Source organism: Falco biarmicus, chromosome Z (assembly GCF_023638135.1).
Source record: "Falco biarmicus isolate bFalBia1 chromosome Z, bFalBia1.pri, whole genome shotgun sequence".
Classification (NCBI taxonomy): domain Eukaryota; kingdom Metazoa; phylum Chordata; class Aves; order Falconiformes; family Falconidae; genus Falco; species Falco biarmicus.
In genome coordinates, this window is record NC_079311.1 from 38,094,684 (window position 1) to 38,113,691 (window position 19,008).

At 36.9% G+C, this 19,008-nt stretch overlaps 1 protein-coding gene across 2 annotated transcripts in view; it reads left to right on the forward strand.

Annotated features, from left to right (window-relative positions):
• Positions 1 to 19,008, forward strand: part of SHC3 (SHC adaptor protein 3) — a 103,969-nt gene that overhangs the window by 41,163 nt on the left and 43,798 nt on the right. For both annotated transcript variants that reach the window (XM_056325540.1, XM_056325539.1), the window contains one exon: positions 17,909 to 17,979. In XM_056325540.1, coding sequence (XP_056181515.1) covers positions 17,909 to 17,979 — 71 coding nt within the window. The remainder of the gene's footprint in view (positions 1 to 17,908; positions 17,980 to 19,008) is intronic.

Genomic DNA, 19,008 nt, shown 5'->3' on the forward strand with positions numbered 1-19,008 from the left:
ACAAATTATGGATTAATGAAAAAAAATGAAAGAGTTTGCTGTGATGAAAGTCATTGAAGAGCTCAGTGTTTTTCCCCAGAGTGGGACTGATGACTATATGGACTGATTATAAATGTTCATTTTGTCAGAAAAACAAATACCTATAATAAAGAAGTGTAAAATGTGTAACGTAACAGTAGTTAAGTGGTTTAATGAAATCTGCTTCTTTCCAATGATAAATGTCTACTGATGAGTTAATTAGGTAATGCCATAGATGTTTTGGGTTTTGTTACATTTAATTAAGAGCACAATCAACAGTCAAGAGGCAAATGCATGTCTGTCTTTAGGTAACTCATGCAGGGCTTTGTAACAAGTGTTGATGAGCTGTCTTTGTATCTGTTAAAAAACAGTTATAAAGATAGTATCTGAAAGAAAGGAAGGGGAAAGAATTTCACCTAAAAGAAGCAGGGCGAGTAATATTTCAGTAAAAAGCATATTTTTAATGTTACAGCAAAGTATCTAAAGAGTTTAATCATAACTACAATTATTTCTTTAACATTTTAACACTTTAATGTCTTGGGAGGGGATAGCAACAATTTATATCTGATGAGGAAAATAAACATCTTTTGTGAAGCTGTTCAAACACATTACCAAGTAAAGGCTTCAGCTAGGCAAACATTTCTGCATGACACTGTTTACGGGAACATTCTAGTCGAAATAGCTGAGGCTACTCCTATATGCTGGAAGTTAAGTATGTGCTTAAGGAAGAACTGGATTGCTGTGTTGCATGCTCTTATTGCATGCTTTTATTCTGTACTATAGTATTCCTTTCAGCATATATGCAGGGCAGCTGTGATATTAGCAGATCTCTGCAAGTAGACATAGAATTTACAAAATTACTTTTCTCTTTAGTGACTAACCCAGACAGTGAAGCACAGCCTTAATCACAGCTCACATAGTAGAAGATACAACATACACTTCCCCTAGAAGACTTCAGGGCTCTTTGGAGGAATGTTTCTATTTTTTTCTTTCTGTTCTAACTGGAATTGATTTGCTGCTTGTTTAAAGTAGGAGCAAAATACCAATGCTTTGTGGTTTCTGGTGGTACTCTTTGCCTACCTGTATGAAAGGTATCCAGTGTATCCAGTAAGAAAAGAGGAAGAGGGTTTATTGCTTCCTTCTTACTCCTTTAAGTAGACATAAATTAAAATTTATAATCTACCTTTTTTTTTGAAAAAAATTAATATAATATTAATGTTACAGCATGGCTTTAGTTTCTCTTTTTGGATGATGTCAAATTTATCTTCCTTGGTTACAGAAAAATTTGTGCAAGGTTTTTTTGTTTGGTGGTTGTTTTTTTTAAAATCAGATTTAAAATTCTGCTTCTATCAGTTAAGTTGCAGTAGTGTTAATAGTTATTCACTGATAGTTTGACATGGCCTGAGTAAAAACATACTCAGTATGATTTCATGCATGTGATTCTAATAATAAGGAACACAGTCCCAGAGCATCCTGGTTGTAGTGAGGTTTACATCTTCAAGGAGTGGGTTCTGTGTTGCAGCCGTATGGTGATAATAGGTCTGAATACTAACCCTTTAGTTCAGTCTGCTGTCCTTAACCCAGGTACCCAGTGTTAGCCAGAGCGAAAAGACTTACAAAACTGGCTTAGCACCCTGGATTTTAATGCTGCATGCATGCAGGTTAGGGGAGAAAGAAGTAAGTGACAAAGACAGCATTGGTTTTAGCAATTAATCCCTCCTAGTATGCCATATTCCTTTGCAATCAGTTAGTATCCTTCGTATTTTCTTCCACTGTTACTATGAAAGGATTATGTTGATGCCTGTTGAACTGTTGAAAATCTGTGTTTTGAACTCCATGAATCTGAAACGCTGTGGGTCCGTTCTACAGCCCACTGATACGAAAAGAGCATTTCTCACAGAAATTAAATCAGATCCTATGAGCAGAAATCATACAGTAGAGTCTTTAATTATAATATTAGTCCAATTATATGAATCAACTACTATTACTGTACATTTGCACACCTTTAATATAAAGCAAAGCACATGATGATTTCGGTGCTGAAGGATTCAACTCTCAACATGAATGTCTGTTCTGCAGTACATTTGTAGTGTTTGCAGAATGCCTTGGAAGCTTTGGCGTCATTCCACAACTAGGGTTATTTCATGAGTGACACAGTTTGGGCACTGGTAATGTTATTTTGGCTAGTTGAAGTCAGAACTGTATTTGTTTAAAGCAAAAATTATACCGTCCTACTAGATATTTAAAATTTTAAGGTTTAAAATCCACAGATAAGTTTAACTGGTTGGTTTAGGAGGTAAAGCTGCATTCAGCCAGAATTCCTTCTCTGTTTTTTTCTTGGAAATTGGATTGTTGGTTTCTTGTCTTCAAATAATGGTCACAGTAAGAATGCTGTGTGCCCAATATAAATATCTGCTGCTACAAACATAAAGAAAACACGGAGGTACTGAGTTCCTCAGGGAAAACTCATGTCTGCCTTTGCTGCTGGGTAAGGCACTGTTTTGTCCCCGTGATGGGGCACTCCTTTGTCCACTAACCATGCAACCCATTGAGGAACCTTGCCTCCACTAACACACTAGCTATACTTGTGCTGCAGCCTGGCTTCATTTTGTAGAAGAAAGTTGAAGTGCACAACATATCAACATTAAATTTCTTGTTGCTTGCAATGGGAATAAAATGCAGATCTGCCCTGCGATAGTACCAGAGACAGCCAGCCTTCCCAGCTACTCACACTCCCTCAGGGTGCTTTAGTCCCCTAAGCAATGAAACAAATTCCATAGTCACAGAGGAAGAAGGGACTCTACAGTTCTACGTAGTCATGCAATATTCATATTTCATTTGATTCTATATATTTATGATGAAATGTGCTGCAGTTCTACCTTTGGCTGCTCCAGGCAGGTCTGAGACCTGTCCTTCTGAGTTGTGATGGGAATAATGATGGGGCTCGGTGCCACCACATTTCCAGTCATCACTTATTTTAGAGTGGGATTGGGTGCAATTCAATATGGGTAATCTGGAGTGTTTGCTTAGTAAGTGATAAATATTTCCCTAGATTTTTCAAATAAGCTTTCATGGGGCCAGGAGAGATTTCAGTCTCAGAAGGCGGCCTCGGACAATCCAAGTCACAGCTAGAAGTTTAAAGACTAAAAAAAGCCCTTTGAAATCAGGCAGGAATGGCAAGCAAAAAGATGAAAGGTGAAAATAAATAGGGTGTAGGGAGATGCAAAGAAAATAATACGAGGTGATCAGAAGAAGCTGTCTAGGCCTTATTTCCGCAGCACCATCACATTATATCTGCTGATACAGGGATTTTTGTCTTTCTTGTTATCTCAGAACAAATCTTGAAATTAAAGACAGGAATTGAAGAATACCTTAAATAATAAGGACAAGACTGAAAGAAAGATATTTTATCTGAAGATACTGTCTTAACTTGCTCAACACCATTTCCATCTGGACATGTTGTACTAACATGCCTTAATTCACATTTTTGGCTCTTAATAGCATAACAATCGTACAAGGGGGTGCATGTCTCTGGACAATAGCACCCTGACTGACGTTTGACACTGCGTGCCTCTGATGAAGTAGTTATCAGAAACAGAATTGCTCTCTTTTCTTATAGACAAGCTACTTTAGTTAACCACAGGACATTTTAAGAGTACCCGTAACTTCCCAAGGAATTAGAATGTTTAAGAAACACTGCTTTTGCCACCAAATGTAGGGGCCATGTTTTGTCGCCACATGTTGAATGCAGATGCTACAGTGTCATTCATTTTTATTTGTGGTTTTTTTTTTTTTTTTCCAAAAGTCTGAGCAGGAATGAAGAGAAAAGGTTAGATGGATAAACTGTGCGGAGTCTTCTGAAAGGAGGTAAACAAGTGTGAATCTGCACTGCAAGCACCATAATAAACTGTAAAAACATATCAGCCAAGTGTTTTGAATCCACCGAAAGCCTTTTCTTGGGTCAGAGACAGAAACTGTGAAGGCAGTCCCTAGTATGGTCCTGTTCCTGGATGACTGTTACCCTCAACAACACTCAGGCATGACAAAAACCTTCAGAGTTAATGAGCTTTACGTGGGCCTGGTATGAAATCAAGCTGCACTGGCAGATGCATTGAACCTGTTTCTCTTAGTGCACTTCAGCAGCATTAAGAAGGCAATGAAGTCTACTGTAGGATTAATAACAGTAATAATATTAATAATACCTAGCTCCTGTGGGACTGTTTGTTGTTACTAGATACTCATACACTACAAAGTGATGTTTGTTTACAAGCTCTGATACAAAGCACTGTTTAATGAGAAGTATCAATCCTCTGATTTTACTGAAGAGGAAATGAAGATGTAGAGGATTTAAGTAATTTTCTTGAGGGTGTCCAGGAAATTATTGACAGAGGTGATAGTTAAACAACACTGAAGTGCAGTGCTCTTCCACCAGACAGACCCAACTGCTCTGTAAAGCTGCTGGGTGAAGGTCTGCTGCTTTAAAAGGTCTCTAGCTGGGTAGGCAGCATAGGCAGGTCAGAAAGTATATTTTCAGTTTGCAAACTGAGCACATTCATGACAGAAATTAGAGTAGGAATTTTGAAGGGACAGAAAGACAGCTTTTGCCCAGATCAGCAGATGCTACCTTTGAATCATGGTCTTCTGTGATGCACTTTATACCAGTTGCCAAAGAAGGTCACTCAGCACACAGTGTGTGCCACAGGGGACTCGCAAAAGAAAGATTACCTATGAAATCCATACCTAAAAATGTTTTGTAAAAAACAATAAATTGTTTATAAGCTCAAAGTTTGTATGATGTATGGATGTTTTGCAGGATCTGAATTGTGAAGAATACCCTGGATACAGTGAGATACAGAATAGGTTTTGTTCATGTTAGAGATTTAGTCTGGTATATGTTGTGAGCTTGAGGTGAGCAGTATTTATGAAAGTATTTGTAGATTACTGTTGCGAGTTGCTATTTGGGTTGCTCAGTGATAGGCAGAAAGAGTAGTAAGTTATGTGAGAGGCACCTGAAGAAGTAGAATTGATGCACAGCCTGCAGAGTTAGGTGCAGTAGACTTTTCAAGTTGAAACAAAATTGAGACTACTTAAAATAGTTAATTATGTAGTGTAGATGACCCCTGGATTTGAGACTGTTATGCATCCATTTATTTGTTACAGCAATAGTTACATGAATAGTTGCAGCCTGCACATCAAGCAGGCCCATTCTGGAAGAGGAAACTTAAAATGCTGATTGTTGAAGGTGTATCTTTGTGTCATGTTGAACCTTTTGTAAATAATTTTATAGTCATGAAATAAGCTGAGAGCACTAACAGAAACATTATATAAAACCTATCTTGGGAAATATTAATGTCTGCCAAGAAGCTCAAAGAGCAGGGCTTCTCGGCAGGAGGGCACAAGCTAGGAACTGTAGGTCCCATCCCACGCTGACACTGACCTTGCAGCTTTTGGGTAGGGGTGGCAGGAGGGGTCCCAGGCATGGCTGGTTGGGGCCATTAGGGCCTGATGGTGCCCCCAGTCCCCCAGGAGCTGCTCTGCTGGGGTTCTTTGTGCACTTTATGCTGCAAGAAGTCCTTCTAGAGTTTTTTTCATCATTTAAATCCAGCCTGGGATGTCCCTCACCTTATTGCTCTGTTCTGCACATTGGAGGTCATCTTATGGGCACTCTTACTGCGAACACCAGTAACTATAGATAAAGCATAAGAAAGTTAAGGATTGATAAATATTCAGGAAAAAAATGTGATTTAATTGCCAGACTCTTGTGATGAAGACCAGATGCATGTGTAGTGTTCATGACTCCCTCTTCCTCGTATGTTTTAGATTTTCAGTTTTAACAGTGGCAGGGTCCTTTCTAAATCATACTTCCACACGTACAATTTTAAAATCATAGTCCTGTAGCATTTCAGATACTTAGCATAGGTTTATGTTGAGCATAGTGGAAATGGACCGGTCAGGTCTTCCATCTTCTGAGTCTTGCTTTAATAATACTCCTCATCAAGCAGTTCTAGTTAATGACAGAAGTAGTAGAAATTCTTTAATAAATAGATATATTTACAGTGTCCATATTACGGTTTCAAATGTTTAATTATGATTTTCAACTATTGAAGCATAATATTTTGGCTGCATAAGATTTTGCATGTTTATGTTAAAGGAATTCTGATGTAGAACATAAGCTGCTTGAACTAATCTGCATGGTGCTTTAAAGGGAAATATATCTTAGTGTATATTCAAGGTAGCAAGAAAAACAGTCTGGAAAGTGTTCACTGAACTAAAGTATGCCACTGTGGAAATGAAACAATTAATCTGTGGTACTGCAGTGCATACTCTAAGTGGTTTACGCTGATTAATATTACACTGCAATAACTGCATTCACCTAGTGTTATATATTTTCAAAATTAAACCTGAAAAGTATAGATCTAAGTTTTTTTCAAAATGTAGCCCTTGTTAAAGAAAACTTTTGGCACATACAGAAAATTGAGGCATAACGCAGAATGTGATTACATTTAGAATACTAGAATAAATCATTGTCCCGTGTGTGCACTTTTGATCTAGCATTTCTGAGTTTCTGTCTGCAAAAACACACATCTGTAAAATAAGAATGTAAGAAATACTGTACTTGTAAAATTACTGATATGGGATTTTTGTGGCATCTTACTGAAGTCCAGTCCATTTGGCATCTGTACTGCATGAATATTTTTGAGTGTGATGTTGGCAATCTTATTCATTCACATATGAGTAAGAAATAAGGAAAAGGTATTTTCTTTGGAGATGTGTTGTTTTCAATCCCATTTGAGACGGAGATTAGAAAATTGTCAGAAGCAAAATTTTCTTCTCAGTGGTATCTATCCCCTTACTAGCAAGAATAAGACTTTAGAGTTGACTTAAGTAATTGCTTTTCAAGGTAAGATAAAATATATTCTTCCCCTAGCTGAATCCTTTTCCTTTTTTCTCTTTTTTTTCCTAAGGTGTTCTGAATCGTTACTGTATGATTTGACTGTGAGATGCTGCCAGAATGCTTTCACAGAGGACAAATGTAAAACTGCTATTAATATGTAGTGAGAATTGTAGATGTGTCCCAAATAGAATGGTTTCTTCTTTTCTTGTAGAGGTTTGTGGGATAGACTTTTTGTTTTCCTGCTGGTAAGATGCCCCATATTCTCATGTTGTGTGGAGATTTATACAGCTACTCCTGTCTGCAACTCTGATACAGGAAAAGAATAAAAAATACAGTGTATTATACTAAAGTCAAGTGAAAATACATTCTAACAACAAAAGGAAACTATAATCTGAAATACAGTGAAAATATTGCACATTGTTGCACACCTTTTCTTCAGATATCTCCTTTCCCCAGCAAGTGATAATATTTAGTTATGTAAAATCTTCATCATACTTCAGAAATGTGTTAACAGACATGGAAAGTATTGTTTAGTATTGTTCTACCTTCTGTCCTGATATTGGTGGCACATGAGTATGTTCTCTTTTGCAAATGCTGTGCTTTCTCTGTGCCTCATTGTTAATTAGATTTGGAGGCATTCAACAGGTGTTCATCTTCTCCAAGGTATCTTTGTTTATAGGAATCCCTAGCTGCTGAAGAAGGTCTTTACAGGTTTTGTGATCTCCATGGGAGAAAAAGGAATAACCTATTCCTAGCTTTTTCTGAGTGTTGAAAAATCCTGATCTCTTTTTGTATATATCCATATTTGTCAGTTTATTAAAAGATATATACGGGTACCTGCAAAAACTAGTATTTTTATAAACATTTATATATTGCATTTCAGAAATAATAAAAAATTAGCAATTTTTAGACTTAAGGACTCTTGATAAGCATTTTTAATAACAGCAACACTGTACATTTGTGCATACTTGAAGTCAATATATAGGGTTTCAAGATCTGTGTATAATAAAAAAATACATGCATTTACAGAATACAGAGAAAATAAAAGTCGGTGCATATAATTATTTTTTTTTGTCATGTTAAGGCAGACTGATTCTTTTTTATCGTTTAAGCAACTCAGTGCAACAAAGGCATGTGAAATAGAACAATATAGTTGCCTTCCTTTGTTTAGAAGCTGTTTTTTCTGCTAGCAGTGGGTTAGACTTAGGATGAATTTATTTAGATGAAAAAGTTTCACAGCCTTTCAGTATTAATTAGTCAATGATGGGCACTTTGTTTTATAGTTGATTCTAGCATCCCTCTGGAAGTCAGTCTTGCTTTACTTATGACTTTACATATGAAAATCTTCAGCAAATTTACTGGAAAAGGATTTACATGATTAAAGTTAGATGTCTAGCAAATATGCAGTGACTCACAGTCATGCAGTGCAAATTTTAAAACGTGACCTTTCTTTTTATTATTTTGTACTCTGGATGCTAAACAAACACTCTTTCTGTTTGGTGCAGTGAATCAAAATATATCAAGGCATAGGTATACAAAGAAAGTCTTATTTCCCTGCAGTCTCTTATGAAAATGTTTTATAACTCTACTATGAAAATTAAATCAAGAGAAGAGCTTATGAAGGTTACCTCTTTTACCAAAACAGTTTAATAGCATAGTTTTAGCACCATTCCTGTTATTGAAAATCCAAGCATTCAGTTCAAAGAATAAAATAGAGAAGCAATACACAGTAAACATTATAAGTTGCCAAAATAGCCTTGAATAATATTAAAAATAATGTGTTAATTAACAAATGAAAGTGTATAAATCACAGAAGTACTTTCTGGGAGGTACTGATCTCATGCAGAAAACACATGAGTTTGCCTCCTTTATTATTAGTTATGCAAACCTGACCCTTGTGTTCAAATAGGATAAGGCAGCTTGTTGAAAGAGTAGGGTAACATTCACCAGTTAAGAATTGTTGAAGTCCACATGTGTAGGGACATCTGAAATATTTTTATACTTCAGAAGCCCAGAAGAAATGGGAAAGAGCTAGATGCTGGCCAAAGTTGGAGGAGTTCCTGGGAGAACTCAGTTCTCCTCTCACTCATTTTTGAAGAAGCAAACCACCTATTTCCAAGACAAATGCAATTGACATCATATCCATCATCGTTTGTACTAGTTCAGAAGCTTTGTTGGTTCACTTGTCTTATGGAGCAATTTGTGATGATAAATTTACAGCTGGAGGGTCAAGGCTTATTTGTAGTTGAACCCTGAAGAAGACTTGTTTTTAGATTTTCCGTTCCATTTCCATTCAATCAATCATTACTTAGCATTTTCTGTCTGGATTAGAACATGCATTCCTTAATGAGAAAAAACCCTTTAGGGGAAATATTGATTCACTGTAAAGCTCTATACATGATTACTTACTGGTATAAAAATTACCAACTGCAAAAGTATGAAAGCACAGAAGAGTGCCTTTCTGTTTTTCACGGCAGCATATGTTTATAATAGATTTTTGGTGTTAGATTCAGACAATGTCTAAATATAGGTCTTTTCCTCATTCAGAACAAGGCTGCCAGTGTGTTTTTTATGCAGGATTGCTGCTACCCTGAGCAGGTGTGGTGTTGTGCAGATACTGGGGAAGCATGGGAAGGTGGTAGAGAGTGGGTCCCTCAGCTTAAGCTGGTAGAGCACAGTCATCAGGTCACCCTTGGGGATCTGCATCTTCAGTAGTCCTGAAGATGTGTCTGGCCCCAAGGGGAGAGAAGGGCAGGAGACTATGGCATGGCTGGGAGAATAACACTCATGTTAGGCAGGATCTCAATATAGTGTTTCTTTTTAGCTAAGCAGAACATTTAAAGGCAAATATTTATATCCCAAACTACCAGAGAAACTGAAATCTCTAGCAGCTGACTTAAAGCTCTGTGACTACTGCTCATACAAATTTATTTCTCTCTGAATATCCAGTCTTGCTTCTGCCCACAGCTTTTTCTAATATTGTAACTCACCCTACTTTAGAAATGTCACAGAACTAATCTTCCATTCCATCCTTCCGCTTAAAATATCTAAGTAAACTGACATAAATCTGAAGGGTTGTGTGCATGCAAGACCTTCCCACCATGCTGCTATCAATGGTAGCCAGTATTTGCCAAAGGCTGCCTCTTATGCCAGATGAGTGCTTTGTGTTATCAGCAACACCTGCAGTGAAAGCGTGTCCTGCAGACTTCTGTGGTGCTGGAGTTTGGGTGGGATTTTTGCTGTGGTGATAGCATGACAATGTACAGCTGTTCTCCACCTACCAGGAAAAGGTTTGCCTGAGGTTTGGCATTCTTAGCATTGGGCAGCTGTTAGGGTTAGCAAAAAACCAAAATATAAACACAAAAGAAAAAGCTTTATTGCACATTAAAGTGCAGGTCTTCAGAAAACGCTGACTTTTTGGTAATACAAAGAATTATCTCCCTATATTGCTACCTTTTGTTCTACTAGTTGTGCTCCACTGGGCTAGCTGACCATTGAGTCCAGAAAGATTTACCAAGCTCCCACCGGGATCTATGTCTCAGTCAGGTAGCTGAGCCACATCATTAGGTGATGTAATGACTAGCATCGTATGTTTGAAGTCCCTTTATATATACTCATTTTCAGTATGAATGCAGTACCTCTTTATTTAAAAGATTTCAAGTGTAGATTCAGCCTTAGGAGCTTCCCACAGTCTTCAGGCCTCATAACTGCTAATGACATCAGCTCATATCCTACTTCATCAGCTGTACTGATAGTATATGCACAACAGCTTCAGTCTTGCTGTGCAGAGATGTCTTCAGAGTATCCCTCCTTCTAAAGCAATCTTTTTATTCAATGTGAGTTCAAAACATAGGCTGTCTCCGTATTTAGCCCAATTAACTGAACCATTTAGCTGTTTTGAAAAGGTTTTAAAGTCTTTCTGTTAACTGGTGAGAGGATTTATGCTTTTCAACCTGCTGTATAAGAACATCATATTTTGTGTCATTACTGTTGGAAACAAAATTTTGCACAAACTTGCGTTAGTGATGTAAATACTGGTCAGTATTAGCTGTTGTTAAAAACTAAGCATTATTAGCAAGTGATTGTAACTGCTTAAGAGGATAGCCCCTGAAGAAGCTTGCTGGGTTTGTTAGTAACATACAGTGCATCCCTACTGTTATTTAAGATGCTATCCTTATTTCCTTTCCTTCTTTCCTTTTCATTTTGCCTTGCTAATGGGAAAATCTAGGTGAAGAAGAGCTCAGGAATGTCAGTTTTCTATGTCTGGGCCATTTCTTATGGTCAGGATGAGAAGCCACTGTTTCAGATTGATACAGGAATTATTTACTTTAAAAATAAAATGGGGGGGGAAAAGTAACAAGAAAGATTTTGAAAAACAAAGGATGTTAGTTAATCCTTATAAACAGTTAACAAAACATGGCCTTGGGAGAATGAATAGACACCATAAATACGTCAAGCTAATAAATAACAAGATAAGCTCAAGAATAACCAAATGGTTAATGAGACCAAAATTTCTGGCACTAGATGTGAACTGTCCTAATTAGCATACTAGAAGATCCACCTTATAGCAAAGAAAGCCTGCTACTGAGAAAGCCCCCTCCCCACAGAACTTGGTGAAGATGAGGCCCTTAAGAACCAGTGAGAATTAAGTATGACTAAGCATAATTGTTTACAAATGTTCAAAGTGAATAAAATGTTTTACCTTGTGTTAAGAGGTGTGCTAGCTTTGTGCATTTACCACCCAGCACCCATCTCTGGGCAGACACGCAACAAAAAAATTGCTCTGCTCTGGGTGTGCGTTGGCTCTTGCACGCTGGGTGGAGAACCCGGGCTGGAGGTAACGCGATGAAAAAGAGGATTCTCACAACTGGATGAGAATCTGGATGCAGAGCCATACCTCCAGACCTTCTCTACCTCGCACACAGATCTGATGAGCTAGCCTGGTACAGGGCTCTGCACACAATGTCGAATTCAAAGGCTGCAAAACTGGTGTGGAAGCTTTATGTCCTCCTTGTGTAGACTGACTGAGTAAGTGTAGAAGATCTGATGGCAAAAATCCCAAGCAGTTACCTTTCCTCCTGAAGATGTGGAAGGAAAGGTCCTGCTGCCACATGCCAATACAGCCTTCCAGGGAAGTGCTTTACCATAGAGTAAGGCATTTTGGTACGGGTAGCTGAAAGGATAATTATGTATTTCAAATTCTAGGTATAACCCTGTACCCAGTTTATCTTAAAAATAGCAAGGACTATATTGTTACTGTATTTATTCAGACAGGTTTTTGTCAATGACTTATTACTGCCTCTGTTAGCAGGTGGATACTATGAAATACCCAGCAGCCACCAATCAGAGGGCTATTTTATGTATTGGCAAGGATTTTGTATTGCCGGATGTGCCTGAAGGATTTCAGAAAAAAATTTTTCTCACTTTTTCTCTCAACATAAAAGTTTAGTGTTTTCATGAATTTGTAATGCTTGTAAGATTCCACTGTCTTCACAAAATTAATAAATTTGCTGCTGCAGGATTCTATGTGGTTTAGTCAAATACATATGACTATGCTATGATCTCCTTATGAAGAAGCAAATGTATGTTATGATAAGCTGTCTTCTCTTTTTGTGATCTTTACCTGCTGATTAGCAGAGTTAGGTAGTTTGTGGTGCATGTCTCAGTCAAATTAGTAAGGTATTCATGGTAGTAAATATTCATTTAATGCACAATTTAAAAAAATAAGGAAATATTGTGGCACTTACTATTATTTTTCTTTTACTTACTTTATTAAAGGGAACACCTGATTGCAGTTCCTTGTTCTTTTGGGTTTTTATTCACTTCAGTTGTTTAAAGAGTGGGTATTCTAAATTCAGTTAAGCTGAGAAAATCATCTAATACGATAGCAAAAGGATTCAGGTTTACTGTTTCATATTAATTTGCTAAAGAGAAAAACGCATTATGTAAGATACTTGCCATTATCAATCCTGCAGTCTCTGGCTATGACTTGGGTTTCTTTTGTGGTTTTTTTTCTTCTCATTTTCATGGACCAATAAGGATGTTAAAAATCTTGACTGGCTCTACAATTATATGTGGGCAAACTTACCATCTTGAAATCAAGTCCTGGGCTGTTACTGTTTTCGTATTATGCTCTGCTCGTTAGGGTGTATCTGGGCTTGAATCTTAATATGATTTAGGGTAGATGGCAAACTTGAAAGTAAGTTGTAAGTATTGTGTAACATCATGGAATTCTCAGTGCTCATTTCATAAGCCTCTTTGGCTTTTAATGATATCTGAAATTAGAAAGAATTGTCATCTTGATGCATAAATAGATGCATGTAGCAATAGAAGCAATACAATCTGAATCAGAAATAAAAGCTCTTATTTTTAAATAAGGGAGTCCTCTACTGGAATTAAGTAGCACTAGTCAGTTCATACTAACTACTCATTTACTTTCATGGCATGCTTTAGTTCTGGACTAGCTTTTTGGCTAGCAAGAATAAAATGCAAAACAAAAAATCCCCACAAAACCAACCAACCAAACAGGTACACACACACACCCCTCACACCTCCCCCGCAAAAAACCAAAAGGGATCATGACAGTTTAGGCATGTGACTGTAGATACACATGAGGAACAGATGTGGCAAGTAAAAAGATGCTCACTTTTGCACTTGCCAAGTAACAGCACAGCCTAAGCCTGTGGGTGAGAAACTTGCAGTGAATTAATTGACCATCTTATTACAGGGTATTTTGTAATATGTTTTAGAGATTTCTGTTTTCAAAAACTAGTTGTATATACACCACCCAGAACCCCTGGAATCCGAATCTATTTTTTGAGCCCCTGCAGTATTATCAGCAGCTATGCAACGTTAGTGCAGATTTCAGGTACATCAGTATTTGAAAGCACTGGCTAATTTTTGGCTAACAACACAAGTGCATGTCTGTTTGCTGATGTAACCATGTTATCTCTTACATAACTGGCACGAGGCTGTCATTTTGCAAGCACAATCTGCGGTTGTCAGATTTGATGATGGTCATCCGTTATACAGATTAAAACCAGTCTGAGAAAAACTTACTGAGAATACCCATGCAGTTTTCGTGAGCTAATTATGCTCCAGTAGTTCAGACTCAGAGATTAGGAGTCCTTGTTTTGTTTGAGAGCAGGTAATGGGGAGATCCTCATGCTACCCATGTTCAGGGCAGATACTTGTCTGCTATCAGACATGCATACGCATTTCAAGTGTTCAAGTGTTCAAGCATTCATGCATTTGTCACCCCTAGGTTGGACATTTGCAGTTCTGTATGGAGCTACATCTTGCTACTTTTTTATAAAAATATTTATTGCTGTTGTTACTACTAGCTTCTGAGTCAAACAATGGAGTATTTCTTCAAGTAACGTGGTGTTTTGAAGAGCTTGTTAGAAAATGCTGAACAGGGTTGTTCATGTCTGTGGAGCAAAAGTGACAGTGACTGCCCTCATTTGCCTTTTCACTCTAAGCACATGAACGCACTCAGCACTCGTGTGTTGAATTGTCTGTTTCTGACAGATGTTGTGGGAACTCAATACCCTTTCTTACACAGGGTATAGTAAAGGATTTTAGTTGTTAACCAAGAATTTTCTGACCAAGACATAGAGAAGACAGAGGTACTTCAGGGAATATGGAAAAAATCTTCACCTATGGGAGAAACCAGAAACCTGGGATATATGGCCTTCTCTTACATTTACCTGAAAAAACTGTAACTAGTGAGGATGTTGGAACCTCATGAAATGAGAGAGGTATGGTCCCAGGAGTATGTGGCACTCTGCTTTTAGATTTATATCAGCTTCCTGCAAGGTGCTGTTTAGCATGCAAAGTACTAGTTATGAAACTAAAACCTCTGAATGGGAAGGTTTTCATTCATATGAAAGACTTTTTCCTCGGGGCATAGTACCATTCAAGGAAGGTATACAAGCTGGAAACTCATTCAAATATCAGAAAGTAGACAGAAGGCAGAACGTTATCTGAGAGAACTTGGAACTGGTAGTCCCAGATCTTCCTACTTCAAGGTGGGCTGCACTTCGGTATATGAGCAATGAGAGGGAGGATACTAGAGGATGCAAGCATAAATATCACAGCATACAGGAGCTGATTGGTTAGAATGTACATTAAGTGCTGGGTGAAAGGAACTTTTTTAGAAATAGACTGTTTTATAACTTTATTTTAAATGTTTTATGGAATGCCTAAAGCAAAAAATACCATTTCTGTTTAATCAGGATATTTATTTGTTGAAATAAATGAATAATTTATTTACTTGCTATCTTGGTTGTATGTCTTCTTTCTGTGGATCCTTGTCAGGATGTACTTCAAATGGATATTTTTAGAGAGCAATGTTGGTCTTGGGGAATAATTGAAGCATAGCAGTAGGTGAGTTATATGTCCCTGTAGTTGGCCTTTGGACCTTTTGAATGTCAGTTTTTACAGTAATTTCGTTACTTGAAAACATGCCGTGGTGATTAAGTGTTCACATCTTCTATCCCAGAAAATCAGTTGCCATCTTTGCCTTGATCAGTCAGGAATACTGCAAGCCTTACTATGTTGTGTTCAGCTGTCTCTTGTGCTACACATAAAACAAGTACAGGGTATTTTTTCCATCTGACCTTCCTTCAGTCTGGTTTTGTCTCTACTTTTGTTAGTGCAGATCAGGTAGTATGACTCAAAGGAGTCTAAATGCACGCCTTCTAAGTATGTTTATGGGTATTTGTCTAATTATTTGTGTTTATTTTAACAGTGACTTGTGTGCATATGTGTTTGTGTATTTATTTGCACGCCTGCATGTACTTGTCAAACTACCTTCCAGGGTTTGCTTCTAAAATGTTAGACCTGGTTCTCAAACTTGTACAATTACTTCACTTTAAAAGACGTGTGGCAAATTTGGGTAAGTGAAGGAACAAGTGCAATCCAAGAGTGTTTTAGTATTGAGCAGTCTAAATAAACACATTGATGAAATGATGAAAAACAAGTATTTCAGTATAAAAAAGTCACAGAGATACCTTTGAATAGTTACATGGTTTACAGCATATTTAATTATAAATGTATCTCATATGAAATAAATATCTGGGAAAATTTATCTGGAAAAGCATCCTAGATCTAAAAGAAAATTACATAAGAACAGTACAGGAAAGTGTATTGCATTGCTCTATATTGGCATGAGTTAACTGACTTCAGCTGATTATCTCAATTGATATTTAACAAACTTAATTCCAAGCAAATCAAATCACCCTCTGAGATACTTAAAAATAGAGTTAATGGATTAATTTCTTGCATAAAAATGTTGCTCTGGATGCTTTAAGTATTCAGGCAGAAGTATATGGAAAAAAAGGAAACTTCTTGTAATAAGATACAATGTTTACCTAATTTTGCACTTACAGAGGAGTGATGATAATATAAACAGCTTGAGAGTATGACCCTTAGCTTGAAAGCTCCATGTGCCAGGATCTCAATAAACAAGACATTTTACAGGAGGATTTTACAAGCTTTTCAGAAAATGTAAAAGATTGCAGGAGATTTCTAAAAAATTCTAGGAAGTGGATCTCAAAACAACCCTTCCCAGAAACTGTGGGCTATTATAATCCAACTTTGAGCAATTAAATGAATAAGAGTCACTTGATATTCTGGTCTATTTTATTCAGTGTGGTAATGACTTCACAACATTTGATAGCAATAAATTACATAATAATGGACATGTGAAAACAAATTAGATACTCCCTTGGCTTGTAAACAATTTGTGACATACACGTTTCTATAGAAGAAGCATTGCTGAAATTGTAGATTGTATAGTTACTGATGTAGTAATTCTTTATTTAAAACACCGTTTTTTCAGTATAAATAAAATTCCCAAACAGACACAAAGTGGTGGCCTCACTTGATTTTTTGCACCGTGTCATACCCAAATAGATTGCATTATGCTGCAAATAGGTATAAAAACTGATACAAAACTGATATAAACCCACAGTACTAGAATAACATTATCAGGCTCATTATGTAAAGACTCATCCTTGTTTCCCCTGACTTTCAAGAGTCAGGTGTATGGCTGAATACCTAACCTACATGCAAAGATACTGCCATGGGACTGCCAGTCATGAGTTGCTTTGTACAAAGCCACTATCCAAATACCCAACAGGAGATGTAGCTGCATGTAGACTCTAGCACCTGCAAATTATGCCCACTTTTGGAAGCAAGTCTAGAAGATTCCCCTAAGTTCTTCTCACCCTTGTGATAGATACTGTTATATATTAACATGTTTCCAAACGGTACTCCCTCTTTTTTATAGAGATGCAGGGCAGAAGTCTGGGCCAAAAATTTTGGTCTTTTCCTAACATTAGCTAACCTTTGTGTCATTCCTCTCTTGAATGGCCCTGTTGAAGCCATTTCTCTTCATGGATTATTAGTATATTTTGTAAGCATTTTCCTATATCTTTATGCTAGCATCTTTAATGAAAATATTAGATCCCAGCGATCCCTGAGCTGGTTATTAAGGAATCCTCTTTGGATTGCCAGTGCCTTTTTCAGCTTTCCCTACCATAATTTACCTTTTTTTTTTAGTGAGGCTTAGTTCTCTCCCTCTTAAAGAAGATTTTCCTACTAACCAGTGCTAGATGAATTCACTTTACCACAATTCCTTTTTCATTAACATTAGTTTTTACTTTGACTGGCTTTATATCTAAAATGGGACAATTAAGATAGAGGAAAATCAAAAAACACATTAACACATTATGAACTACATATATTACAGTGATTAGGTTAAATATAAAAAGATATATTGAACCAGGCTTGAGACTTAAATGAAATAAAATGTTTATAGAACAAATCTGTGACATACAAGTACATAATCATAAAAACCTACCTGACACAAAGGATTAATCAAAAGTAAAAATAAGATTTGTACAATGCCTTTTAATGATTAGCTGCATTTTCTCCCAGAACTCAAAAATAGTTATAACATGTTTTCCAACTGTTTCTTTTTCCTTACAGTACTTGGGGTGTATAGAAGTCTTACGCTCAATGCGGTCTCTTGACTTCAATACTAGAACGCAGATTGCAAGGTAAGACATTGTACAAGTCTGTTTTTTAAAGTAACTGCTGAACTGTGTCCCCAAAGTGGGAAAGCCAGGAAGATGGCAAAACAGTAGTAAATAATACTTGGATACTGTGAGTCCACTTTTTAGTTTTGCTTTTACAGGTAAATCTCTCACCTGGTATTACTGTAGCTCCAACAGGGCTTAAAAGATACTTTCTTCATGGTCTTTTTATGTGCAAGGAACTGCTTTAGAAAAATTTTGGGTTTTTGGGGTTTTTTTATGCCAAATAAAGCACTTATCAGGGTACAACTTTTGTGACATTTAAGCCAGTGAGAATTGGAATATACTTAACATCTACAATGTATTTGTCAAAATTAGCCTAGAGAGCTGGTTTTGAGCTGCATGTTAATAGGTTTTTATAGTAATTTCTTATGCAAGGATGTGAGATTACAAACTGGTTGTACAAAGTATTTAAAAAAATATATCACCACGATACCGGAGACAAATGAAAGACTGTTGTCTTTTCCAGACTGTATGTAAGAAACAATGAGCTTGTATTAGGTTCTTATTACAATTATTTTAAACCTGTCATGATATTTTTGTAAGAGTGGTACTTAAAGTGCAGCACCGTCTTAAGAACTGTATATGAATAATTTCTTTTTCTAGGAGAGTATTTTCTGAGAACTGCAGGAATTGGTGTTTTGCAGGCATTTGCTGAGCTCATTGATTTCAGAGGACTGTAGCACTGATGTCTTGTAGCAACTGGAAACCATGTTTTCAAATTCTGGCATTAAAAAAATGAAGTAATCCTTTGCAAAGGAACACATATGAAGTGGTGTGACTGGATACAGTGCTTGAATTTCACACCTTTGAGGCATCTTACAGTTGCTCATAGTCTATCATAAGCCATTTTTCATACCATAGACAGCTAACTATTTCTTTTATTAAATGAGCAAAATTACTTATTTTTAGGCTTGGATGCTGATCATACAGTCTATATGCATTGACTCTGAGTTACACTTGCATACAGCAGCTTTGAATTGGACCCCGTAA